This window comes from Carassius gibelio, chromosome B22, assembly GCF_023724105.1.
Source record: "Carassius gibelio isolate Cgi1373 ecotype wild population from Czech Republic chromosome B22, carGib1.2-hapl.c, whole genome shotgun sequence".
Classification (NCBI taxonomy): domain Eukaryota; kingdom Metazoa; phylum Chordata; class Actinopteri; order Cypriniformes; family Cyprinidae; genus Carassius; species Carassius gibelio.
In genome coordinates this window covers 26,216,279-26,238,964 of record NC_068417.1, presented here as the reverse complement: position 1 = coordinate 26,238,964, position 22,686 = coordinate 26,216,279, and the positions used below count along the sequence as shown (strand labels likewise).

Below are 22,686 nucleotides of genomic sequence, written 5' to 3'. Positions count from 1 at the left end.
AGACAAAAAACACGAAAACACCGTTCTGTCCGGACAGAGAGAAGCCGCTGCGTGTGGACGCACCACCATCTTGGTTATTTTGGATTGTTGAACTGTTTACTCATTAAACTTCTAAAATGGATTCTAACACATTGTTGGCCTCACCCTCATTACACTCTTAAGCAGTGCAAAATGGGCATGTCCCATTTGTTTTATGTTCCTGGGGTTGGAGGTTATCAGGGTTGGTGACGTGTCCCCAGGTAAGTCGTTGTAGTCCCTACAAACCGTTTTTGTAGGCATTAAACTGCCAGAATTTTAAGGTGACATATCATGAAAATATGACTTTTCCAGGTTTTAAGTGCTATAATCAGGTCCCCGGTGCATCTACCAAACAAGGAAACATGAAAAAGATTGACCCGGTAACTTTGTTTTCCGCAAGCGTCTGAAAACATATTGTAAAAAGGGGCATAATTGGTGCCCTATAAATCTGTCACGGGGTGGTTAGAGATATTCAAGATATTCAATATTTATTAAAAGCTTCTTTCTTTCTTCTTTACAGCATTATCATAATAGGCTGTATATTAACTTATTGGGAGAAAACCAGTAGTTAAAATCAGACATTGATCACCCTTGTATAGCCAAAATGGCATGATCCTCATTTAATAACACCTCTGCGAATATTCGACTGTTAGTCTAATCGGGTTCCTATCAAAGCATTGAATGTATATTATATCTGTATTAATTCCACCAAGGGAAACTCTAAAAGACAATGGATGTTTTTGCACACAAACTCCTACTGACAAGACCGACCCCCTTTACCAACTGTAGCTGTTTTACCAACCCAGTTTCTGTCATGCTTGTGTTCCTATTTTGGTTATTTATTTATTATTTTTGTATTTGAGCACAAAACTTCATTACACAAAATAATTTAAAAGAAACTTGATACATTTTCAGTTATAATAATATAGATAAACTGTCCAAAAGAAAGACAAATATGTTTGGACACTTTCTTGTGTAGAAATGTTAGGCCTAGTGTGATGCTACTTGGTGTGATATTCTGCATCTAATATAACCACATTCATTCAGTTTTAAACACTGTCAGAAAATGTCCAAAAAGAATTTATGAACACTGTAAATAGGAGAGCATTGATAAGGTTAGACATTTCACTTCAGTTTCCACACTGACATTCATGTTTATTATCAGGACAAATGTTTAGTTATTATCATGATCAAGAATTTGGCTTCTATACTATTATGGCAGATATAATTTTAGTCACTTAAATCCTTATTAGTAGACTACTCTAATGTTATTGTGCTGAATAATAAGCACCACTTACAAATTATGCGTGTTACATCGTTTGTTTATTGAACTTTTAAACAAATACTTAATTCTGTTTTATTGCAAAAATCACTCAACATTTGCAATAACGGAGCAGATCCATGGAATATATGGTGAAATCTTTATATAAACTTCAGGTCGTTCATGACTATTGCAGATTTTTGAGTCACCAAAGGAAGTGACACCGACTGCAGTGTTTCCACAAACCAAAGGACCTCCTCCATCCTCCTATGAAGAAACACAGATCAACACATGACTGAAATGATACAGTACTTCTCACTAATGATGGTCTCAATTCGACAATGTTTTTACTTACACTGCAGCTTCCTCCATCTCCATAGACACACATCATCTCTGAGACTGAGAATTTGTCTTTCCATTTATTTTTGCATTCAGTGTTATTCATGATCTTCACTTCTGCTTCCATGAGACGAAAAATCTTTTTCCCTTTAAAACTCAGTCTTCCCCAGCCAGCAACACGGCAAACAGAATCAGCTTCAATGTCTTCCTCTGTTTGTATGGAAATCTTCATGACATTCTTGTTTTGTTCAACTTCTTTCTCTAGCTGTAATACAAAACGTTATCATCATTAAAAGACATTCTGACTAATCATTTAATAACAGTCATTTGAACTACTGTTACCCTCAAAAGCATAATGTCATTCTCAAAAGTGCTCATGTTGAAGTCAGGATGCATGTGGTAAGACTTCACACCAATGCGGACATAGCCTTCATTCTCTCTTAGGTCATGTGCGCCAACCACAGCTGTTAGGTTCTCATTTCTGTGTAAGAAAGTCTTATTAGTATAATGAACAATACCATCATTATACAAGTCTTTTAATTATGATATTATGATTTTATTATGATTTTACATCATAATTGCATTTGACTAAATTGAAGTCTTACTTCCAGCAATGCGCAGCGGTCATAACAAATCTATCAGAAATTAGGAATCCACCACAAATATGTTGCCAGTTCTTCTGAACAGAAACCATGTAAGATCTGGAGTGGGGTTTTACTTCTGTGCCATTCACTATACCCACATTCACATGAGCTGAAAGAAAGAGAATGTTGTTAGTCAACTTATTCAGCAGATACAAATTAATATTACATGCTGTTATATAGTCAGTCTCACCAGTGAAGGTCATGTGTGGCAGCAGAGAGGCCAGCAGGAGCAGAGAGATGATGGTCATGATGAAGACAATCAGTAGGCTCTTACTGACGAACACTAAATAAATATAATGATGGGTGGAGACAATAACCTGCCTGGAAGCCTTTTTTCTCAGCTTGTGGTGTCAGTAACACTGATAGTAAGAAGATATTATTTGTGTTAGTTGTCAGCTGCATCTACGTTTATATGAAACCACAAAATATAAGAGATGCATGTGTGTATGTAGCTTTTGCTATCATATGAAAATGGCTTTTTGTAATGATTTGTTTAATTTAGAAATTAATTTTGTAAAAAAAAAAAAGAAATTATAATAAAAAAACATTTGCTCAAACTTTTGCTGTTGACTTAGCTCAACTTGAACCCGAACTTGCAGTTTTCCTTTAATTAAAGATAATATAGATGAAAAACCTCTAATGGTGAATTGAGGGAATTTCAGTGGTGACAAACTTGTTCCAAATAACATTCAGTTCTTCTGCTTTGATAGATAATTGAATAATTTGGCATGAAATTTAATAAATAATTTATCTTGCACTTCAGCTATGTAGGGAAGACCTGAGGTGAGAAAAAAAAAAAAATCATAAACCAGTTCCAAATTCCAAATTTTTTGGGGTTTGAAAGTGACTTTTCTGTAAGCTGTGCTTCAGACATTGCTACCCTGTTGGTAAACTATAAGTCAAGAATAGGCTGTGTGTGTGTATATATATATATTATATATATTTCTGTTTGACTCTCCTGCTAAAGCAAAGACTGTCTAAGCTTCCTTTAAGTTATGTGATGATGAATGTCCATTCTGAACGTACATGCATCAGTTTGCATCTGCTGTATGAATAAACATATCCCAGTCCACTTAACAGTGCTTTTCCCGGTGTGTTTTGTGACTATACTGTATATATTAGGGCTGGGCAAGTTAATAATGCAATAATTGATTAACGGCAAGTTATTTTATTGTGGGTTATTGCAGTGTTTTTATTTTTTTGTTATGAAAATCCAAGAAATAACCTAAAATAACCTCAACATTAACAACAACACTGAAATAAGAGCACATGTATGTTAAATCTCTTTTTTCTCTGCACGCGCTTTGGATGTGTGTGCACATGGGCAAAGAAACAAGATAGTCTATGAATGACTGGACAATTTATTCATATCAAAAAAGAGGTGATATGAATGTCTTAAACGGCCTAGTAGAAGTAATAACTCATGATTTGCTGGAAATCCCTAATGTGGAAAAAGGCATCCCGCTATCATTGTAGCAAAAAAAAAGTAATTTCCAGGTTTAGAGCCCTAAACAAATGTTTTGATTTCTGAATTTAGTGTTGTGTTTAAAAGAAAGACAAAAGAGGACTTCACCATTGGTATGTTTTATAATATTACACTTTATGAGATCGCTGATTTTTGCTTACATGTGTAAGTTAAGTGTTGATGGACTTCGGTTTATATATGTTCATTAAAAATATTTCTAAAGCTGTTTCTCATGTGTATGTGTGAAAGAAAAGTCAAACAAAGACTATATTTTCTGAGACTGTCACTTCATCCTGTGTGAACTGTGGATTTTGACCCGTCAAGTTGAAGGAGTGAAAGAGTTAAGCCTCGTTCACACTGCCAGTCACAGAGCGACATAATCCCAATCATTTTCAGTAGAGAGCTGGCAACTTCTGGCAACACCAGCAACAGTGACCATTGTTGAAGGATTGTGAGTGTGTCAAACAATGCGAGCCAAGCGACAAAAATTCGGAATTCTTCAACTTTATCCAAATAAGCACAGTTTCGCGAGTGACAACCAATGGGAGTGAAGTCAGAGGAGAGCACGTGATACATCTGCTGTAGTGGAGTGTTACATTGTAACTAGTAGTGGGAATTACTCAATTGCCAGCCACATGCGACAAGCAGCCAAAAAATTAATGGCGTTATGAACGGAGCTCTACCAAAGACTATATAATACCCAAGACATGTCACTTATATAGTTTTTAATAGGGAAAAATGCAATATTCAATATGGCCGTTCAAACGCAGGAAGCCCCATTTTTATTTTATTCTATTTTATTAGATTTTCATTTTTTTTCAATACTGTAGTGAAAGAGGTGGAAAAATATCCCCTTGACAGATTTTTATTGTGTGAGCCGTAAGATAAATTACCTGGAAGGAGGGCTACACGGATTATATAAAAAAAAAATGAATAATGCAGTTCTAATTGACATAACATTTATTACAGTATAGAAACTATTCTACCTTATGTTTGTATAAACCAATCATAAGAAAAATACAGAAAAAATATACATTATATAGAGTACGAATTATTGGTTATCATCCAGCAGTGTTTTTGATATCTTAGCCAATTAAGAAATTGCAGAAGTTTGATTGATATACCTGTTTTTATTTTATTTTATTCTAATATTTTTTTTTCAACAGACTGAACATTTCTTTACCCACAGTTTTTCGATTTTCTCGTCTAATTCAAGTATATATGAGCCATACATGAATGACTAAATATGAAAAAAGGATCACAAAGATGGCAACCAGGTGAACTAATGTGGAATGACTGTGGACTTTTTTATATATATATTTGTGACAATGATGACACTTCAACTGATTGACTGCCATTTAACACTTTTATTGAAAGATTTACAGAAGAATTAACAGAAGAAAAACATATCTTCCTTATTTTTTTATTTTTTATTTTTTTGGTTAATTCACTTAATATTTCTTATGATTTGGTGGATCCATGGAAGATATGCTGAAATCTTAGTGTACACATTAGGACGCTCAGGTGAATTACAGCCTTTACTGTCCACAAATGATGTCACACCAACTGCAGTGTTTCCACAAACCAAAGGACCTCCTGAATCTCCCTGTTAAGAAACAAAGATCAGAACATCACTAGAGAAACACGTTCATACATTACAATTAAGTCTGTAAATGTTTTGTACATACTGTGCAGGACCCTCCATCACCATGTGCACAGATCATCTGTGATGCCAAGTACTTGGATCCCCATTTACGTTGACACTCTTCGTGGTTTTCTGTAGTCGTGTTTGCCTCCATTAGATGATCGCTTGTTGGGCCATTAATCTCCTCTCCTCCCCAGCCTGCAACACTGCAGAGAGTGCCTCCACTAACATCTCCTCCCTTCGGTAATTCTATCCAGTTAACATAGTTATTTTGTTTGACCTTTTCCTGTAGCTGTAATTCAAAAACACAACCATTATTAAGGTATAATAATCTTTTATGAGACTGAACTGATCTGTTTTTGAAGTTAGTAGCCTTGAAAGCCAATGTGTATGATTTATTAATATTTACAATTGTCTCTTAAAAGGATATTTGATTAGAAATTCAAACATAGTTGTTTCTGCCACTGTTTCCTGATCAGATATTATTCTGAACAAATAAATGTTTTACAGGTTGTTACCCTCAAAAGCATGATGTCATTCTGATGTGAACAGAATGGACAGTATTGATGTGGGATGTAGGACTTCACTTCGACACGGTATGAATCCTCACTCTTCCTTAAGTCATGAGCACCAACCACAACCGTCAGAATGTCTGGATATCTGTTGAAAGAGAAATGTGCATTTATGTAATCCAAAACATTGTCTTTTTGTTCTTCAGTCATTTTGTCAGTTTTAACTCAACATTGCAGTTTAAACTGAACAAAACTCTTACCCTTTCCAGCAATGTGCAGCAGTCAAGACAAACTCATCAGAGATGAGGAATCCACCACAGATATGTTTCTTGTACTTCTTAAGAGAAACCATGTAAGGTCTGGAGTGGGGTATTGCTTCTGTGCCATTCACTATACCCACATTCTCACGAACTGAGAGAGAGATAGTGCTGTAAGTCAGCTTATTACAGTACATACCAATTAAACATCATAATAAATGCTGTTATATACAATCATTCTCACCGGTGAAGGTCAGTTGTGGCAACAGAGAGGCCAGCAGGAGAAGAGAGATGATGATCATGATGAAGACAGTGAGCTCTTACTGACAAACACTATATAAATGTGAGGATGGGTGGAGACACTGAGCTGCCTGCAAGCCTTTTTTTCTCAGCTTGTGGTGTCAGTAACACTGATAGTAAGAAGATATTATTTGTTTTACTTGACATCTGCATGTGTGCATGTATCTCTGTTGTCAGAAAAAGGTATTTTTTTTTTCCCGTCTTGTAGCTATATTGAAACGGTGAGTATTTTAACATCAACAGATAGGACCCCATTTTTCTTGGCAAGTGAAATTATTTTATTGTAATCAACATTATACTGTTGACTGAGCTCAACTTGATCCTGAACCCAAAATATTCCTTTAAGTATAGATCATATGAAATTATCTACGATCTACGATGAAGTTTTAATGATCTGTAAAATTCTAGAAAAATGTAATTTAATACACCATTATTTATTTTTTACTTAGTAGGCCTACATGTCATCATCTGATTTTTTAATCGTTGATGGTTTGTCTTGAAAAAGCAGAGCAGTTTCATAATATTCATAACATGGATGTGGTAAACATTACTATCAAAGTACTGGAACTGCAGATGAGATACAAACCACAACTGTCCTTTAATGTTAACTGTCACCAGTCCCCTCTGCGGGACCCCTACATTTACTTCACTATATTACAATTAAATCTAATCTAATCTTGACAAACTATATATCGTTGGAAAGGTCTAAGACTCCCAAATATATATTTTACCAATGTTTTTTGTTAAATAAATTACGAGGAAAATTATTAGATTAATTTATGACAAGAGTGCACCCTCAAAAATCTACATTACAAAAGTTTTGACCTTTGTTAAAAAAAAAGACTTCTTCGTTGCCTTTTTTCTCATTCACATTTTAGAAATCATCAGAAATTATATATCAACTGAAAACTTAAAATCTCAAAATTCATCCTTTAAAACCCATTTTAAAATCAGACATTGCATTACTATGTAAATGGTACATCAATATCATATTACAAAATGTTTTCATTCATGAATTATAAAAATTTTCACTACAAAGTCTATGTTCAAAAGTGTGAGTGACAGTTAAGGGGTTAAACAAATTCATGAACATTTTAAGAAATTATTAAGAACCGAAAAGTTTGTCAAAATGTTACTAAGTGCAGTTAAGAAGTTATGAAATATTTTAAATTATGATACAGTAGATTATTAAGCACACACATGCATACACATACTATTTTTATTCTTACTGGTTTGACAGGAACACAATGTGTCACATTTTAATGTGGCAAGTCAAGTCAAGTAAAAAAACTAAAACTATAATAAAAAATTAACTGCATTCATCAGGATAATTAGACTTAAGTGACAGTCATGCATTTGTGTGCAGCTTTTAGCACAGTTAAAACTCAACACTTGTTCCCTTATCTCAGTGAACCGAGATTATGTCAGTAACTGGATCACTCCCTTTCAAATGTACTCTCACGTTGTGTATGGGGAACACATCCAATCCCACCGTGCTATGAGCAGATGCAGAACGACCTGCCCTGGGAGCCAAATTTTGGAGCACTTAGTTAAGGTCCCCCAAGAATGTGAGCTAACTAGCCATCAACATAACTATTTCCACCTACAGGGGGAAGTGGACAATTAAATATACAAAACCCATCCCTGCAATCAAAATTATAAAATCTAGTCAATGTGGATGGCGACAGCTGCACAGATCTCACCAATTAAAATCCCATTGGATCACGGCCAGAAGGAGAACATTCCTTGGGTGGAGTGGACTTACACCTGTATGGCATTCGCTATCCAGCAAAAAAAGCCTCTGCTTTGTAACTGGCAGCCCTTTAAGGTGCCCTCCAAAACCAACAAAAAGCTGCTCCGTCTGAACAGGCTACACTGCTCCAAATACACTCTCAAAGCCCTTACAGGGCAGAGAACATTAGGACCCTGCCCGCTGTCAGTGTCAAAAACAAACAAACAAATACTGTGTTTTAAGTGAAAATGGCTGTAGCTCGGCCGAATGGAGTAACTCGAAGGGAGGGCCCCGGAGGGCCCTCAGGACTACAATCAAGTCCCAGACTGGCACTGTCTGAGGGCAAAGTTGATTCAATCTCTGGGCTCCCTTCGAGAACTTATTGATTAGATTGTGTCTGCTGATTAAAGGGCCAGCTTCGAGGGAATGATTCGCTGCAACAGCTGCCACATAAACTTTGAGTGTGGGCACATCTGTTATCCAACAACCGTGAGAAGGTTGGCACTTGGGACACAAGAAGAGATCTAGGCTTCGTGTGGAACACCATTGACCATTTAAGAATCCACTGGGCCTTGTTCGTTAGTACTTGTGTGTGTGGGATACATGAAATGCTGTTAACTGCGTCTCCAAATCCAAATGAACCGAACAAGATCAACTTGAACTAGACATCAATAAGTCCATGCATGTCATCTGATCCACTTATGTACAGATTCCTTTTTTGCATGAACAATTTATTATATATCAATGCAGAACAGAACATTTTTATTCGCAAACATGTCTGTATTTGTAAAAACTGCTGTCACAGTGTCTCTGATCTGTGTATCACTGGGTGTCCACTAGAGGTCTCACTTCCCCTTATCGTCACTGTTCATTGTTTCCACTTTCATCGTTTGTACATGTTTATAAATACCTGGTTTGTTATGGAGTCCTTGTTTAATGTCGATGTTCCCTGCTTTCCATAGTCTGACCCTGGTAGTCTATTCTTGTCTGTTTTCTTGTTTGTTTTGGATCTTCTGGTTTTGACCCGGCCTGGCTTGTTTACCCTTTTGGATTTGCCCTAAAATAAACTGCATACCTGCATTTGGATCTGTCCTTGTTTTCTGTATCGCCGTACGTGACAGAAGGACTCCGTCCACAACGAGATCCAGCGGTATGTCGGTTCACGCTTCTTCCCCAGTCATCGAGCGGGAGAGAGGCGATCGCTTTGAGGGTACCCGCCTGGTCGTGTTTCGCGGGACCAGGGGAGGTCGTCGAGGAGGAGGTGGGCGAGAGGAAGCACAGCACAAGATTGCCGCCGACCCAGCCCAACCACCAACCCCGCACCACGAGGCCAGATGGAAGCCAGTCTCACCCCACAGGGCAAGATGGCTGCCAGCTCAGCACCAACGCCCGAGATGGCCGCTGACACCCTTCTCGACTACTCCGAGATGCTATCAAGGATCCTAGAAGTTCCCAAGACGGTTCACGTCATGGCTGCTAACCCAGCACCACATCACAAAATGGCCGCCAACCCAGCGCCACAGCACAAAAGGACCGCCAGCCCAGCGCCACAGCACAAGATGGCCGCCAGCCCAGCGCCACAGCACAAGATGGCCGCCAGCCCAGCGCCACAGCACAAGATGGCCGCCAGCCAAGCGCCACAGCACAAGATGGCAGACTCAACGCCTGAGTCGCCAGTCCAGGTGCCACCGACTCGCCGTCATAGAGGACGGAGGACGAGGAGACGGGCGTCTACCGTTCCTCAGGGCCTGGAGAACGTTCCCGAGCAGGCCGCTGCTGTCCAGGAGGACGTTCCCGAGCGGACCGCTGCCGTCCCCGAGGCGGTGCCCAATGCCGAGGCGGTGCTTGATGCTGTTCTGGAGGCCGATGCGGTGCCCGATGCTGTTCCGGAAGTCGAGGCAGTGCTCGATGCTGTTCCAGAGGTTGAGGCGGTGGCCGATGCTGTTCCTGAGACCGAGGTGGTGCCCGATGCCGAGGCGGTGCCCAATGCTGTCCCGGAGGCCGAGGCTGTGCCCGATGCTGTTCCGGAGGCCGAGGCAGAGTCCGTTGCTGTTCAGGTGGCCAGGGCGGTGGCCGATGCGTTTCCGAAGGCCGAGGCCGCTCCCGAGGCCATTACCGAGGCGTTGCCCGAGGCCATTCCGGATGCAGTGCCCGAGGCCGCTCCCGAGATCGTTCCAGAGACAGTGCCCGAAGCCGAGGCGCCTCAGGTCTTCACAGACAGTCCAGAGTCGAGTCAGGTTCCGGTGGACTCTCCGGAGTCGAGTCATGTTCCCGTGGACTCTCCGGAGTCGAGTCAGGTTCCGGTGGACTCTCTGGAGTCGAGTCAGGTTCCGGTGGACTCTCCGGAGTCGAGTCAGGTTCCGGTGGACTCTCCGGAGTCGAGTCAGGTTCCGGTGGACTCTCCGGAGTCGAGTCAGGTTCCGGTGGACTCTCAGGAGTCGAGTCAGGTGCCAGTGGACCCTCCGGAGTCGAGTCAGGAGTACGATGATCCTCCGGAGTCGAGTCAGGAGTACGATGATCTTCCAGAGACAGGGCTAGTAACCGGGGACCTTCCAGAGACAAGTCAAGTCACTGGGTGGTCTGCTGCTCCGCCTTGGGGGACTCCGGCCTCAACCACAGGGGCGTGGTGGTCATCGGCTTCGCCCTGGTGGACTCTGGCGGTAACCACGAGGACGTGGTGGTCATCTGCTCCACCCTGGGGGACTCTGGCGGCGACTATGAGGACGTGGTGGTCTTCTGCTTCGCCCTTGAGGGCTTCTGCCCTGACCACAAGGACGTGGTGGTCATCCTCTCCGCCCTGTGGGACTCTGGCGGCGACCACGAGGACGTGGTGGTCATCCGCTCCGCCCTGGGGGACTCTGGCGGCGACCACGAGGACGTGGTGGTCTTCCGCTCTGCCCTGGAGGGCTCTGGCCTTGACCACAAGGCTGTGGTGGTCTTCGGCTCCGCCCTGGTGGGCGCCACATGTGTTCCTTATGGACTTCTGTTTTGTGTATTTGAGTTCTGTGATGTTTCTGTCTGTTCCCCCTAGTTTGTCTGGCCCTCCATCCCTCCCCCTGAACCTCCTCCGGTCCTCCTCCCTCCTGGTCCTTTTTTGTTCTGTTTGGGGTGTCTGAGGAGCATCTGGTAGCTGCTCCTTAGAGGGGGGGTTGTGTCACAGTGTGTCTGATCTGTGTATCACTGGGTGTCCACTAGAGGTCTCACTTCCCCTTATCGTCACTGTTCATTGTTTTCAGCTGTTTCCACTTTCATCGTTTGTACATGTCTATAAATACATGGTTCATTTCTGTCTTTGTTACGAAGACCTTGTTTAATGTCGATGTTCCCTGCTTTCCATAGTCTGACCCTGGTAGTCTATTCTTGTCTGTTTTCTTGTTTGTTTTGGATCTTCTGGTTTTGACCCGGCCTGGCTTGTTTACCCTTTTGGATTTGCCCTAAAATAAACTGCATACCTGCATTTGGATCTCTCCTTGTTTTCTGTATCGCCGTACGTGACAATTGCTGCACAAACATTTAATCCTGAATTCCATAGATTCAAATTTAAAGGCATTTGTTTGTGGTTAGTAAGATACATACACACACATATATATATTATATATATATATATATATATATATATATATATATAATTATGCAGTACATGGATAATTATAAATGCCTCTATTAATTATTTTGAGGCTTATATCATCCCATACAGGCAAAGAACACAGATGGTGCATTGGAACAGGCACAGGACACCAGTGAGTACCACCTCACTAAACAGGGAAAGCAAATTCGAGTAATCAAAGATTTTTTTTTTTACTTGCAGTTAAGACTGAACAAAACTCTTACCCTTTCCAGCAATGTGCAGCAGGAAAACACAGCAAGACATTGGTCAGTCAAATTATCTAGAAATGTCTTACCATGTATAACCATGTGTCCCTCCAGACATGTTTGAGATATTGCAAATGCCTTAGTAGTAGAGTAAAGTAACATCTCATATTAATGAACTGGCAAATCTGGTGAAGTCCATGAGGATGAAATGCACTGTAGTATGGAAAGCGGCTGGTTCTGGTGGAACTGTTTTTTTTTTCAAAGACACATTAGTCCATTTTTGTTTTGTCAAATCGTGAAACTTGTTCAGTTCATATAAAGATTTACATGTTAAAGAAATTTCCAGGAAAAGACTGTACGAATGTGAGAGGTTGTTTCGTTTTGCTCAATTTGTTAAAAGTCCAATTTAGAAAGCTGGGGATGGTGACCTCTAGTGGTGAAATGTAGGGCATTGCAGAGATGACAAACCTGTTGCAAATAATATTTAGTTATTTTGCTTTTATAGATAATGATATTATGTGGAATTAAATGGAATAAATGATCTTTCATTTAAAATATGTAATTTCTAAAACACCATAACACTCTTCCAACTTTCAAATTCAATAGGAATAACAGTAGGTGATCATGAATTTCACGTCAGGGTGAAAGATTTCCTCACACAGTTTCACTGCATAACCAAAAAACGAAAGCCATTTGATTTGAAAGTGACTTCTGTATAAGATGTGATTCAAACATTGCTACATTATAGGCAATAGACAATGGACATTTTTGCTGAAATTTTGCTGACGTGACAGACCTTTAACAGCTGTAGCTTTTTTCATTTTCAGTGTCCCAAATAAAAATGCCAACGAACAGCTTGCTGTTACGGATCACTCGGAGACAGAGGAGTAACAGATGAGTATGATGTTTTATTAAAGACACAAGCAGAGGAGCAGGTAGTGAGGAGTGAATGAGGGATTGGGATCCGTGCTGGGTTGGAGGTGAAGGCATACACACACGCACCGTGGGCTTCTTGGAGGAACAATCCTTAGAGAGGAGAAGGAGGAGTAGAACTCGGAGAATATCCTTGGAGAGATATCTTCCTCTTCCTCTTTTCTCTTGCATGTAGAGCATGCAGCTGCATGTAATTCATACAGGCAACCTAAGCCTTATTTTGTGATGCTGATGCAGGCCATTAAAAGAGAGAGGAAACTAATAACTAATCTCTAGTGGTGAGTTTAGTGTGTTGAATAGATTATTTTATTGAGTCAAGAATCTTATTTATGAAAATGATGCACTGTGTGGTTGCAACGCAGTCCTTTTGTTAGTTAAACATGGTTTTAACTCAATATTGCCGTGTAAGCTAAACAAAATTCCTACCCATTCCAGCAATGTGCAGCAGTCAAGACAAACTCATCAGAGATGAGGAATCCACCACAGTGGTGTTGCTCAGAAATCTGAATAGAAACCATGTAAGGTCTGGAGTGGGGTTTTGCTTCTGTGCCGTTCACTATACCAACATGAGCTAAAAGAGATAGCACGGTTAGTTGTCTAATTCACCAGATTGATCAGTGTGCAATTTGACAAACACTATATAAATGTGAGGATGGGTGGAGACATTGAGCTACCTGCAGGCCTTTTTTTCTCAGCTTGGGGTGTCAGTAACACTGAGAGTAGGAAGATATTATTTGTGTTAGTTCTTGTCATCTGCATCAACTTTTATATGAAGCCACAACATACCAGAAATAAGATATTCATGTGTGCGTGTAGCTCTGGATGTCAGAGTATGGAATTGGCTTGTTGCTTTTATTTCTCTTATGGACAGTAAAGTCACAAGTCAAAATTGATTTGCTGTGATCCGTATTATATTGTTGACTGAGTTCAGCTTTTTCTGTATGTCTAAATAATTTTTGTACCATTCTGATGATCTGTGAAAGAATTAAATACACCTTTTTTTTTACTCAATAGGCCTATGTATTTATTTGCATTAAAATGATCTTTTCAATTCAATTCAAGTTTATTTGTATAGCGCTTTTTACAATACAAATCATTGCAAAGCAACTTTACAGAAAAGTAAGTTTCTACAATATTTAGTAGTATCATCTTTTAATTGATGAAGGTTTGTGTTGCAGAAGCAGAGCATTTTCACAACGTTCAAGAAGGATGTGGTAGAACAATCAAACTGCAGGAGTCATATTCATGAAAAACTTAAGAAAGAATTTAAGAAAGAACTAAGAAGTTCAGTTATAAGAGTAAGTTATATCAGTTGTAAGAGTGCAGTTATTAGGAAGTTGTCAAGTATCTTCTTAAGTACATGCTGAAAAACAAAAAATTCTAAGGCCATCTTATTTTTTTATTAAAAATTATTATTATATTTAGCAAATACACTATTTTCATTGTGACTGGTTTGATGGGAGCGCTTGACGTCATGCTTTAATAAAGGTTTTTTTTTTTTTTTTATGTCAAAATACATTTTCTGAACCCTTTATATTGTTCAAGGATTGCTCTCTTGATGCAACATGCACAATCTACATTTGATGATCCCTAGATCCTTCAATTAATTACTATAAATTTGGCATTCATGAGTTTATCTGCCCCAAAAAATATATAAACATTGACCCTCCCAAGCACCATAAAGACTTTTACAGCTGTATGCACAGGCATGTCTGGCAACTAGTGGCTTGTGGCAAATGCTACTGAAATTTTCAGAACATGATGCAGTATCATGTAGCACCTTCAGTGGTAACTGCCAAAGCATAATGTACTGTACAACCCCAATTCCAGAAAAATTTGGACAAAGCCTTACTTTGTGATGTTGTAGCATGCCATTAAAAAAACTGAGAGGAAAACTGACAACTTATCTCCAATGGTAAGGTTAGGAAATTGCAGAAGTTGATTGTTAGTCTTATTTTTGTTGCTTTTATTTTACACCAGTCTGAAAATGACCATTCACCATGTGCAGTGCATGTAAAATTGTATGGTGGTGACAACGAGGACACTTTGATGCTTGCCATGTGATACTTTTATTGAAAGTAAAATTTTAAAGAAATATTTAAGAAAAAAAAAAAATTCTTCCTTTTTATATTTTTCGAATGATTTTCTTGATCCATGGAAGATATGCTGAAATCTTAGTGTACACATTAGGATACACAGGTGAATTGCAGAGATTCAAGTAACAAAATGAAACAACACCAACTGCAGTGTCTCCACAAACCAAAGGGCCCCCAGAATCTCCCTGATAAAGACATCAACGCATACTGTAACTCAGTTAAAACAGTTCATGAATTAGTAAAGTCTATGGATCATCTTATTTACTTACATGGCAGAATCCACCAGAGCCGTGTGTACACATCATCTGTGAGACTGAGTAGTAGATCTCTCCCCACTTCTTGAAACATTCTCTGTTGTCTATTATATACACATCTGCCTCCATTAGAAGACTACTCCGTGGGCCATCAGTCCAAAGTTTTCCCCAGCCAGCAACACTACAGAGAGTATTTGCCTCAATATCTTCTCCTTTCTTTGGCAATAATATCCATTTAACATTGTTTAGTTTGACCTTTTTCTGTAACTGTAATTCAAAATTACAATTATTAAGAGAGAAATGTAATAATCTTTTAATACTGACTAGTGACCACAGTTGATTATACATACATACATACATACATACATACATACATATATATATATATATATATATATATATATATATATATATAGATTGTGGGGGGTGGGGAATTAAGAAAACATCTTAATTAAGTATTGTCCATTAGGCCTATGTCATAAAGAGATAATACAAGAAATACATTAATTCTCATAGTGTGAGTCAGGTTTATGCTAGCGAATCTGATCAGATATAGTTTTTTTTTTTACAGCTAAACAGGTTGTTACCCTCAAAAGCATGATGTCATTCCGAATAGGACGGATTTTGTAGTCTGGATGTGGGATGTACTTCTTCACTCCGATGCGGTTCAAAGTCTTACTTTTCCTTAAGTCATGAGCACCAACCACAACTGTCAGAATCTGAGATCTGTTGAAAGAGTGCATTGGAAAGACTGATTCATTGAGCTAATTTATGAAAATGATACACTGTATGATTTTAGTTTGACTTCGAATTCCTACCCATTCCAGCAATGTGCAGCAGTCAAGACAAACTCATCAGAGATGAGGAATCCACCGCAGATGTGCTGCTCAGAAATCTGAATAGAAACCATGTAAGGTCTGGAGTGGGGTTTTGCTTCTGTGCCGTTAACTATGCCCACATGAGCTAAAAGAGATAGCACGGTTAGTTACTGTGTCCACCAGATTGATCAGTATGTAGTTTAATCAATCAGTCTCACCAGTGAAGGTCAGGTGTGGCAGCAGAGAGGCCAGCAGGAGCAGAGAGATGATGGTCATCATGAAGACAATCAGTGAGCTCTCGCTGGCAAAAACTGTATAAATATACTTTAAAGGGGGGTGGAGACATTTATCTGGCCATAAGTCTGCATAAAATGTGGAAATGGCTTTAAATGACTTAACTCTGAATAGTTTAGTTCAGAAAAACCAACAGTGTATGTTGCATAATGTCAGTTGCCACATTTTTTTTTTTTAATTGTTCTTTCCCACATAGCAAATGTCTTCTGGCCCAGATCCGGGCCACACAATGACTTTTCCCTCGGCCCAAGTACCGCAAAGAATGGCGGCTCGGAAGTGGCCCAGAACTGGATTAAAGACTAGGGCCACACATGGGCCATAACCAGCCCAAATCTCAGCCATTTAATCAGCCTTATCTGGCCCTGATCTGGGCCAAAACAGGTTTCATTATTGGTGTCAGTTCTCAGCCTTAAGTAAACCAGAATCCCCAAATCTGAGTCACACCTGAGCCTTATATAGCCCAGACCGATTTTAATATTTAATATTATTACCTTGTATATTACTATGATTGCAATTATTCATTTTCTGACATGCTTTTAAATGTTAAGCCATGCATGGCACTACCAAAGGTGAGGATTTGTTTGAGCAAGTTGTTTTGGCAATGAACAAATTTGAATTGCCATTTGAAAAGTTAAGTGGCCTTGCGACAGATGGAGCTCCTGCCATGCTTGGCCCGCAAATGGGACTAACTGCATTGGTCAAAAAAGAAATGAGTCATCTCAGGCTTGATCCAAGTGATTTAGTTGAAAGCCACTGTATCATACATCAAGAGAGTCTTTGTGCACATTCCCTGAAGCTTCACAGTGTAATGAAAACTGTCGTTTTCACCATGAACTTCATCAAAAGCAGAGGGCTAAACAGCCGCAAGTTCAAAGAGTTACTGAGTGATCTTGAGTCTGAGTAAGGAGATCTGGTTTACCATTGTGAGGTGCGATGGCTGAGTCGTGCAGATATGCTCGCACGCTTTTACAATTTGAGGGAAGAAGTAAAACAATTAATGGAGATTAAGGGAAAACCTGTTGTGACAAGTGGCTGTGTGATTTGGCCTTTATGGTGGATATAACCAAGCACCTGTCAGAACTGAATCTCAAACTCCATGGTCCGAACCAGCTTCTCAGCTCTTTGCTTTCAAACGTGAAATCATTTGAGGCGAAATTAAAGCTGTTGCAATTTCAACTAGAACAGGGTAACATTGTGCATTTTCCTACTCTACAAAATCAAAAGCCTTATATGACAGCTGAGTATGCTGGTGAGTGTGCAAAACTGATCAGGCATTTAAAGAGAGGTTTCAGGACATGAAAAGTAAACAAAATGTACCAAAGATTTTGTGGGACCATCTGAAGTACCTGACAACCTACAACATGAAATAATTGAGCTACAAAGCAATGACGAGCTCAAAGCAAAGTACAACAACCTCCCTCTGCTTGAGTTCTATAAACTGTATGTACACTCTGAAGATTTTCCCATTCTGAGGAGACATGCGCTGAAGTTTGCATCTCTGTTTGGGATGACCTTCTGCTGTGAGCAGTTTTTTTCAAAACTGGCTCTTGCAAAGACTCGATTCCGCTCAAGCCTGACTGATCAAAACTTGGAAAACCAGCTGCGAGTAGCTTCGTCATCACTGCCATCTGACATCAGACGCCTGGCCAAAGAGAAGCCGTTTCAACCATCGCATTAGAGAGGTTAGTGATATATATGTTCAGTAATTTAGTGTGGCCCTTGAAGGATGTTAGAAAAACGTAAATGGCCCTTGATAGAAAAAAGGTTCCCCACGCTTACTGTAAAGGCATCTGCATTAATTATTCTGGTAAAACCTGTGCACTGTTTGAGCACAGTTTATATTACCACTTTTACAGTCATTTTAGGGTTTATGGCATTGCCAAGGAAATACAGTTATAAAATTAGAGATAACTTTACATAGAAACGTTATTTTTTTGTATGCAAGAAAAGTGTTAACACATTGTTCCCATCTTGTGGTTATACCACTAAAACAGTGAGTATTTTCATATTTTCTGGATTGGTCAGATTTACTTTCATTGTAATTGTACACTTTGTACATTTCACTGTATCCCAGATATATATTTAACCTTTTCAGTGGTGAGTTTAAAATATTCTAGCGGTCCCACCAGAATGAGTTTTTATAAGTTAATGAGTTTTCATTATTTTAGAAAAGTTCCCCTTACTGTTTCCATGAAGACACATCAGGCTTGTCATGTGACACACCGTGGCCACAATAACACTTGCATACCATGCCATGAACAATCTGATCTTACGATTCACAAGTACGTGTAAATTAGTGTTTTTTCATTTAAAAATCATCCTAAAAGATCTTGAGTGTGATTTGTAATGTGAGATGGGCTCCACCAGGTTTGTTCATGCTGCATTTCAGAGAGTCCTGTTAGTCAGATTTACAGCATGTGAATTTCTGTGTCTCCTGAAGAACAAGCAATAAGTTGCCAGTGAACTGGGAGAAGATTAGAGTGAACATTACGGTTACTTACACTATGTGCATATGATATGAATAAAACACATCAGCAAATTATATTTTAAAGAGGTCATATGATGCGATTTAAAATTTTCCTTTTTTCTTTGGAGTGTTACAAGCTCTTGGTGAATAAAGAAGATCTGTAAAGTTGCAAAGACTAAAGTCTCAAATCCAAAGAGATATTGTTTATAAAAGTTAACACTTGTCCACGCCCCCTGAAACAGCTCGTTCAAACCCGCCCCCACATATCTACATTAGTATGTGCATAACTCCGCACAGATGTTGACGTAAAGAAAGAAGGCTGATGCATGACATTTCCATCTCAGGCTTGAGGCATTCGGCCAATCACAATGCGCTGGATAGCTGGCCAATCACAGCACACCTCGGTTTTCAGAGAAATGAGCCTAGTAAAAATCGACGCGTTTTAGAAGGCGGGGAATAGAGTTGAAACAAAAATTTACAGTATGTGGAAAATAATGTTTTTTTTTTTTTACCTTAACACGTTTCATTACACCAAATACACTAAAAAATGTTCTTTTTAGCACCATCATATGATGCTTCCATAGACGTGTGTGTTCTACAAAGTCTAAATGTATTGTTTTACTAGTACTTATGTGTATTTAAATATCTGAAACTTAAAATAAACATTATGTGGATAAAATACCTGCATAGTTGTGACAATTTGACTTGAGCAGTGGACGTCTTTCTCCGGCTCAGTGCCAGTTAAAGCGCTAAAGCACAGCTTGAATATGACAGTTAAATGACGCCACCGAACATTCTAAGTCCCACATGTGGGACTGTACTCACAGGGGCATAGAAATAAAAACATATGTGGGTTAATTCTATTTTATTCAAGGGGTCATATGATGCGATTTACATTTACATTACAATCTCTTGGTGCAAGAAGAAGATTTGTAAAATTGCAAAGACTAAAGTCTCAAATCCAAAGGGATATTCTTTATCAAAGTTAAGTCTCTGCCACGCCCCCCTAAAATGGCTCATTCAAACACGTCCCAACATGTCTCTATGGGAGAATATTTACGTAATGACACACAAATGTTCATGTAAAGAAAGAAGGAGTGGTTTCAGTAACCGCACGCAGTTAGTGTTGAAGCAGCCATGTCAGGCAGATGCTGCGTGTATCTAGGCGAAAACAAAAGCACTTTATCTGGCCTTCCGAAAGTACATGCATTCAGGAATTATTGCAACTCTTTTCCTCTTTCGGGCTTGAACTGTTTGTAAAATTAAAGACACTATTTATTGTCTGTACATTTATTTTGAAAGTTGAAGCTCGCAATTATGGAAAGGCGAATTACATTTTCGACGAGTGTTTGCAGTGTTTGGCCAATCACAGTGCACTGGATCAATTGGCAAATCAGAGCATACTGAACTTGTGAGAAGGAGAGACTTTGTAGAAAACTATGCATTTGAGAGCGGCGGGCAATGGAGAACCTACAATAATGCACAGTATTTGAAAAATAATGTGTTTTTTTAACATTAAAAGCATGTCAAAATATTCTGTTTCACCAAATACACAAAATACTTATCTTAAAAAAAAAAGCTTCAGGTGACCCCTTTAAAAAATGGAGGGACAAGTGGACATTTGTTATTTTTATATTATTATTATTTATTTATTTTTGTTGTTGGTAATCAACAATAACAAGTGCTATCGAGTCAGCTTAACTTGTATTGAATATAGCTACCTTTAAATACATTTCTGCAACAATTATTTTGTACCGTACTGCAAGATTTGAGGCAGTTACAAAGTTAATTTTCAGTGAGTGTAGATAGTATTAACAAATGCAAAACTGGTATAAAAATGGATTTGTTGATTACACCGTGCCATTTGAACTTCCTTATATACAGGTTTGAACGGTTTTGTGGAACTGTTATAGTTTCAAGGGATTTATACCCAAGCTCTTCTATTGAATATAAAAACCCATACATGTTAAGCTGTATATGTGATGCTACTGTTCAAATGTATTGCTTTTCAAATGTTGCAGTGTTAAAATTGTTTTGAATTCAAAATATAATTCCTCAAGTTATTGTGTGAAAATTAGTCTTTTATTAATCAAAACTGTGTTGAAATCATACTTTGTGTGAAAAGGAATACATTTTTTTTTTTACTGTTTTACTTCCTCTAGTGTTTATTTCAACTGGAAACTGTGGTGATTTGTATGTATAGGCACGTTTTTTTTTTTTTTTTTTTAGTTTTACCTACATGTATTTAGAGGCACGTATTTCCAGTGAGCCTACGTTGTTCTTACTTTTTACACAAAATGCAGTTATATACAGTATATTTATAATATTTATTTTAACTCAATACATTTTTACTTGCTTTACAATTCTGTCCCAATCAAAGATGGTTTGTGTTGCAAAAGCAGAACAGTTTCACAATGTTCAGGTTAGGTTTAGTAAAACTTCACACTAATGTTTCTAAAACCACGTCTGAGCTGATAACCACAACTGTCCTGTGTTAAGGGTTTAGATGAAGAAGCATACTGAAGGTGCAAAGTTTGTAGTCAGGTCAAGTCACCTTTATTTATATAGCGATTTAAACAAAATACATTGCGTCAAATCAACTGAACAACATTCATTAGGAAAACAGTGTGTCAATAATGCAAAATGACAGTTAAAGGCAGTTCATCATTGAATTCAGTGATGTCCTCTCTGTTCAGTTTAAATAGTATCTGTGCATTTATTTGCAATCAAGTCAATGATATCGCTGTAGATGAAGAGACCCCAACTAAGCAAGCCAGAGGCGACAGCGGCAAGGAACCGAAACTCCATCGGTGACAGAATGGAGAAAAAAAAACCTTGGGAGAAACCAGGCTCAGTTGGGGGGCCAGTTCTCCTCTGACCAGACGAAACCAGCAGTTCAATTCCAGGATACAGCAAAGTCAGATTGTGCAGAAGAAGAAAGTCTTGCTAGAAGTCTTGCTTCTAGTCTTGCTAGAAGTTTCCATTATATATATGATGAAAATGGATTGCAGCTTGAAGTCACCACATACGTGTTCCTCATTCTCTTCAATGTTATACTGACTGAAAAAAGGACATGCTTTGTTCGCTTTACCTCTGGTCATGTTCCGTTTTGTTGTGGCCAAGACATATCGTAAAAATAAGTAATGGCCTCAAGATCCAATGTTCAAGGAACAACATCTTTGGCCACGACTTCTTATATTAAGCAAACAATGTCCTTTTATCATGGCCATGGGTTTATGTGTGAACAAATCTCCATGATCATATCAACCTGTGATTATTAACATTTCATTTTGAACTGAGACTTTCAAAGTATCAAAATATGATCTCTAGGCCACAACTTCATGTAACATGGCCATGACATGAGGATGTTGTTATCTCAACAAAATGATCTTTAGACCAAAGCTCATTATTATGTTCTCATGAGTTAAAGGTGCAGTATGTAATATTGACAGCTAGCAGTTGATACTGCAGTCCAAATTCAAACTCAGTGATGGGCAGTAGTTTAACTAAATAACTTAGTAGTATGATGTTAGTTTTGCTCGACTCAGTGTCAGTAGCGGCAATCCACCTGTCACTCCCACACCCTTAATTATGAAGAATTTAAGGCTTAATATAATTTAAAATGATGAGTTATAAAAAAAATCCTCAGTTGTCATGAAGGGCAAAATTAACAATATACAGTAGACAAAAATATTTTTTTTTGTACCAGGCTGTAAACTTGTTTCTTCTGCTTTGAAAGATGGACATTTTAACATGGGGAGTCTATGGGACTGACTCCCTTTTGGAGCCAGCCTCCAGTGGCAAATTGATGAATTGCAGTTTTAGTCACTTACTTGTT

The 22,686-nt window shown here is 38.8% G+C and overlaps 2 protein-coding genes across 7 annotated transcripts in view; both read right to left on the bottom strand.

Annotated features, from left to right (window-relative positions):
- LOC127987851 (granzyme B-like) overlaps positions 1-22,686 on the bottom strand; it is a 152,370-nt gene that overhangs the window by 96,395 nt on the left and 33,289 nt on the right. Inside the window, exons 1-5 of one of the 6 annotated variants that reach the window (XM_052590224.1) lie at positions 6,386-6,463; positions 6,145-6,295; positions 5,891-6,032; positions 5,416-5,664; positions 5,157-5,333 (exon numbers count right to left, since the gene is read on the bottom strand). The exons of 2 other annotated variants lie outside the window; for them this stretch is intronic. In XM_052590224.1, the coding sequence (XP_052446184.1) occupies positions 5,175-5,333; positions 5,416-5,664; positions 5,891-6,032; positions 6,145-6,295; positions 6,386-6,443 (759 nt within the window). In that variant the 5' untranslated portion in view covers positions 6,444-6,463 and the 3' untranslated portion in view covers positions 5,157-5,174. Of the gene's footprint in view, positions 1-5,156; positions 5,334-5,415; positions 5,665-5,890; positions 6,033-6,144; positions 6,296-6,385; positions 6,473-14,975; positions 15,201-15,284; positions 15,537-15,856; positions 15,996-16,087; positions 16,233-16,305; positions 17,011-22,686 lie in introns of those variants that run through there. 3 more of the 6 variants (XM_052590225.1, XM_052590217.1, XM_052590223.1) reach the window with 3 other exon arrangements.
- LOC127987863 (complement factor D-like) lies at positions 1,250-2,552 on the bottom strand. The gene is made up of 5 exons (XM_052590240.1): positions 2,453-2,552; positions 2,224-2,371; positions 1,961-2,099; positions 1,635-1,883; positions 1,250-1,546 (listed from the first exon to the last, which is right to left on the bottom strand). Exons 1-5 carry the CDS (start codon positions 2,508-2,510, stop codon positions 1,388-1,390), a joined length of 753 nt encoding a protein of 250 aa, XP_052446200.1. The 5' UTR covers positions 2,511-2,552; the 3' UTR covers positions 1,250-1,387.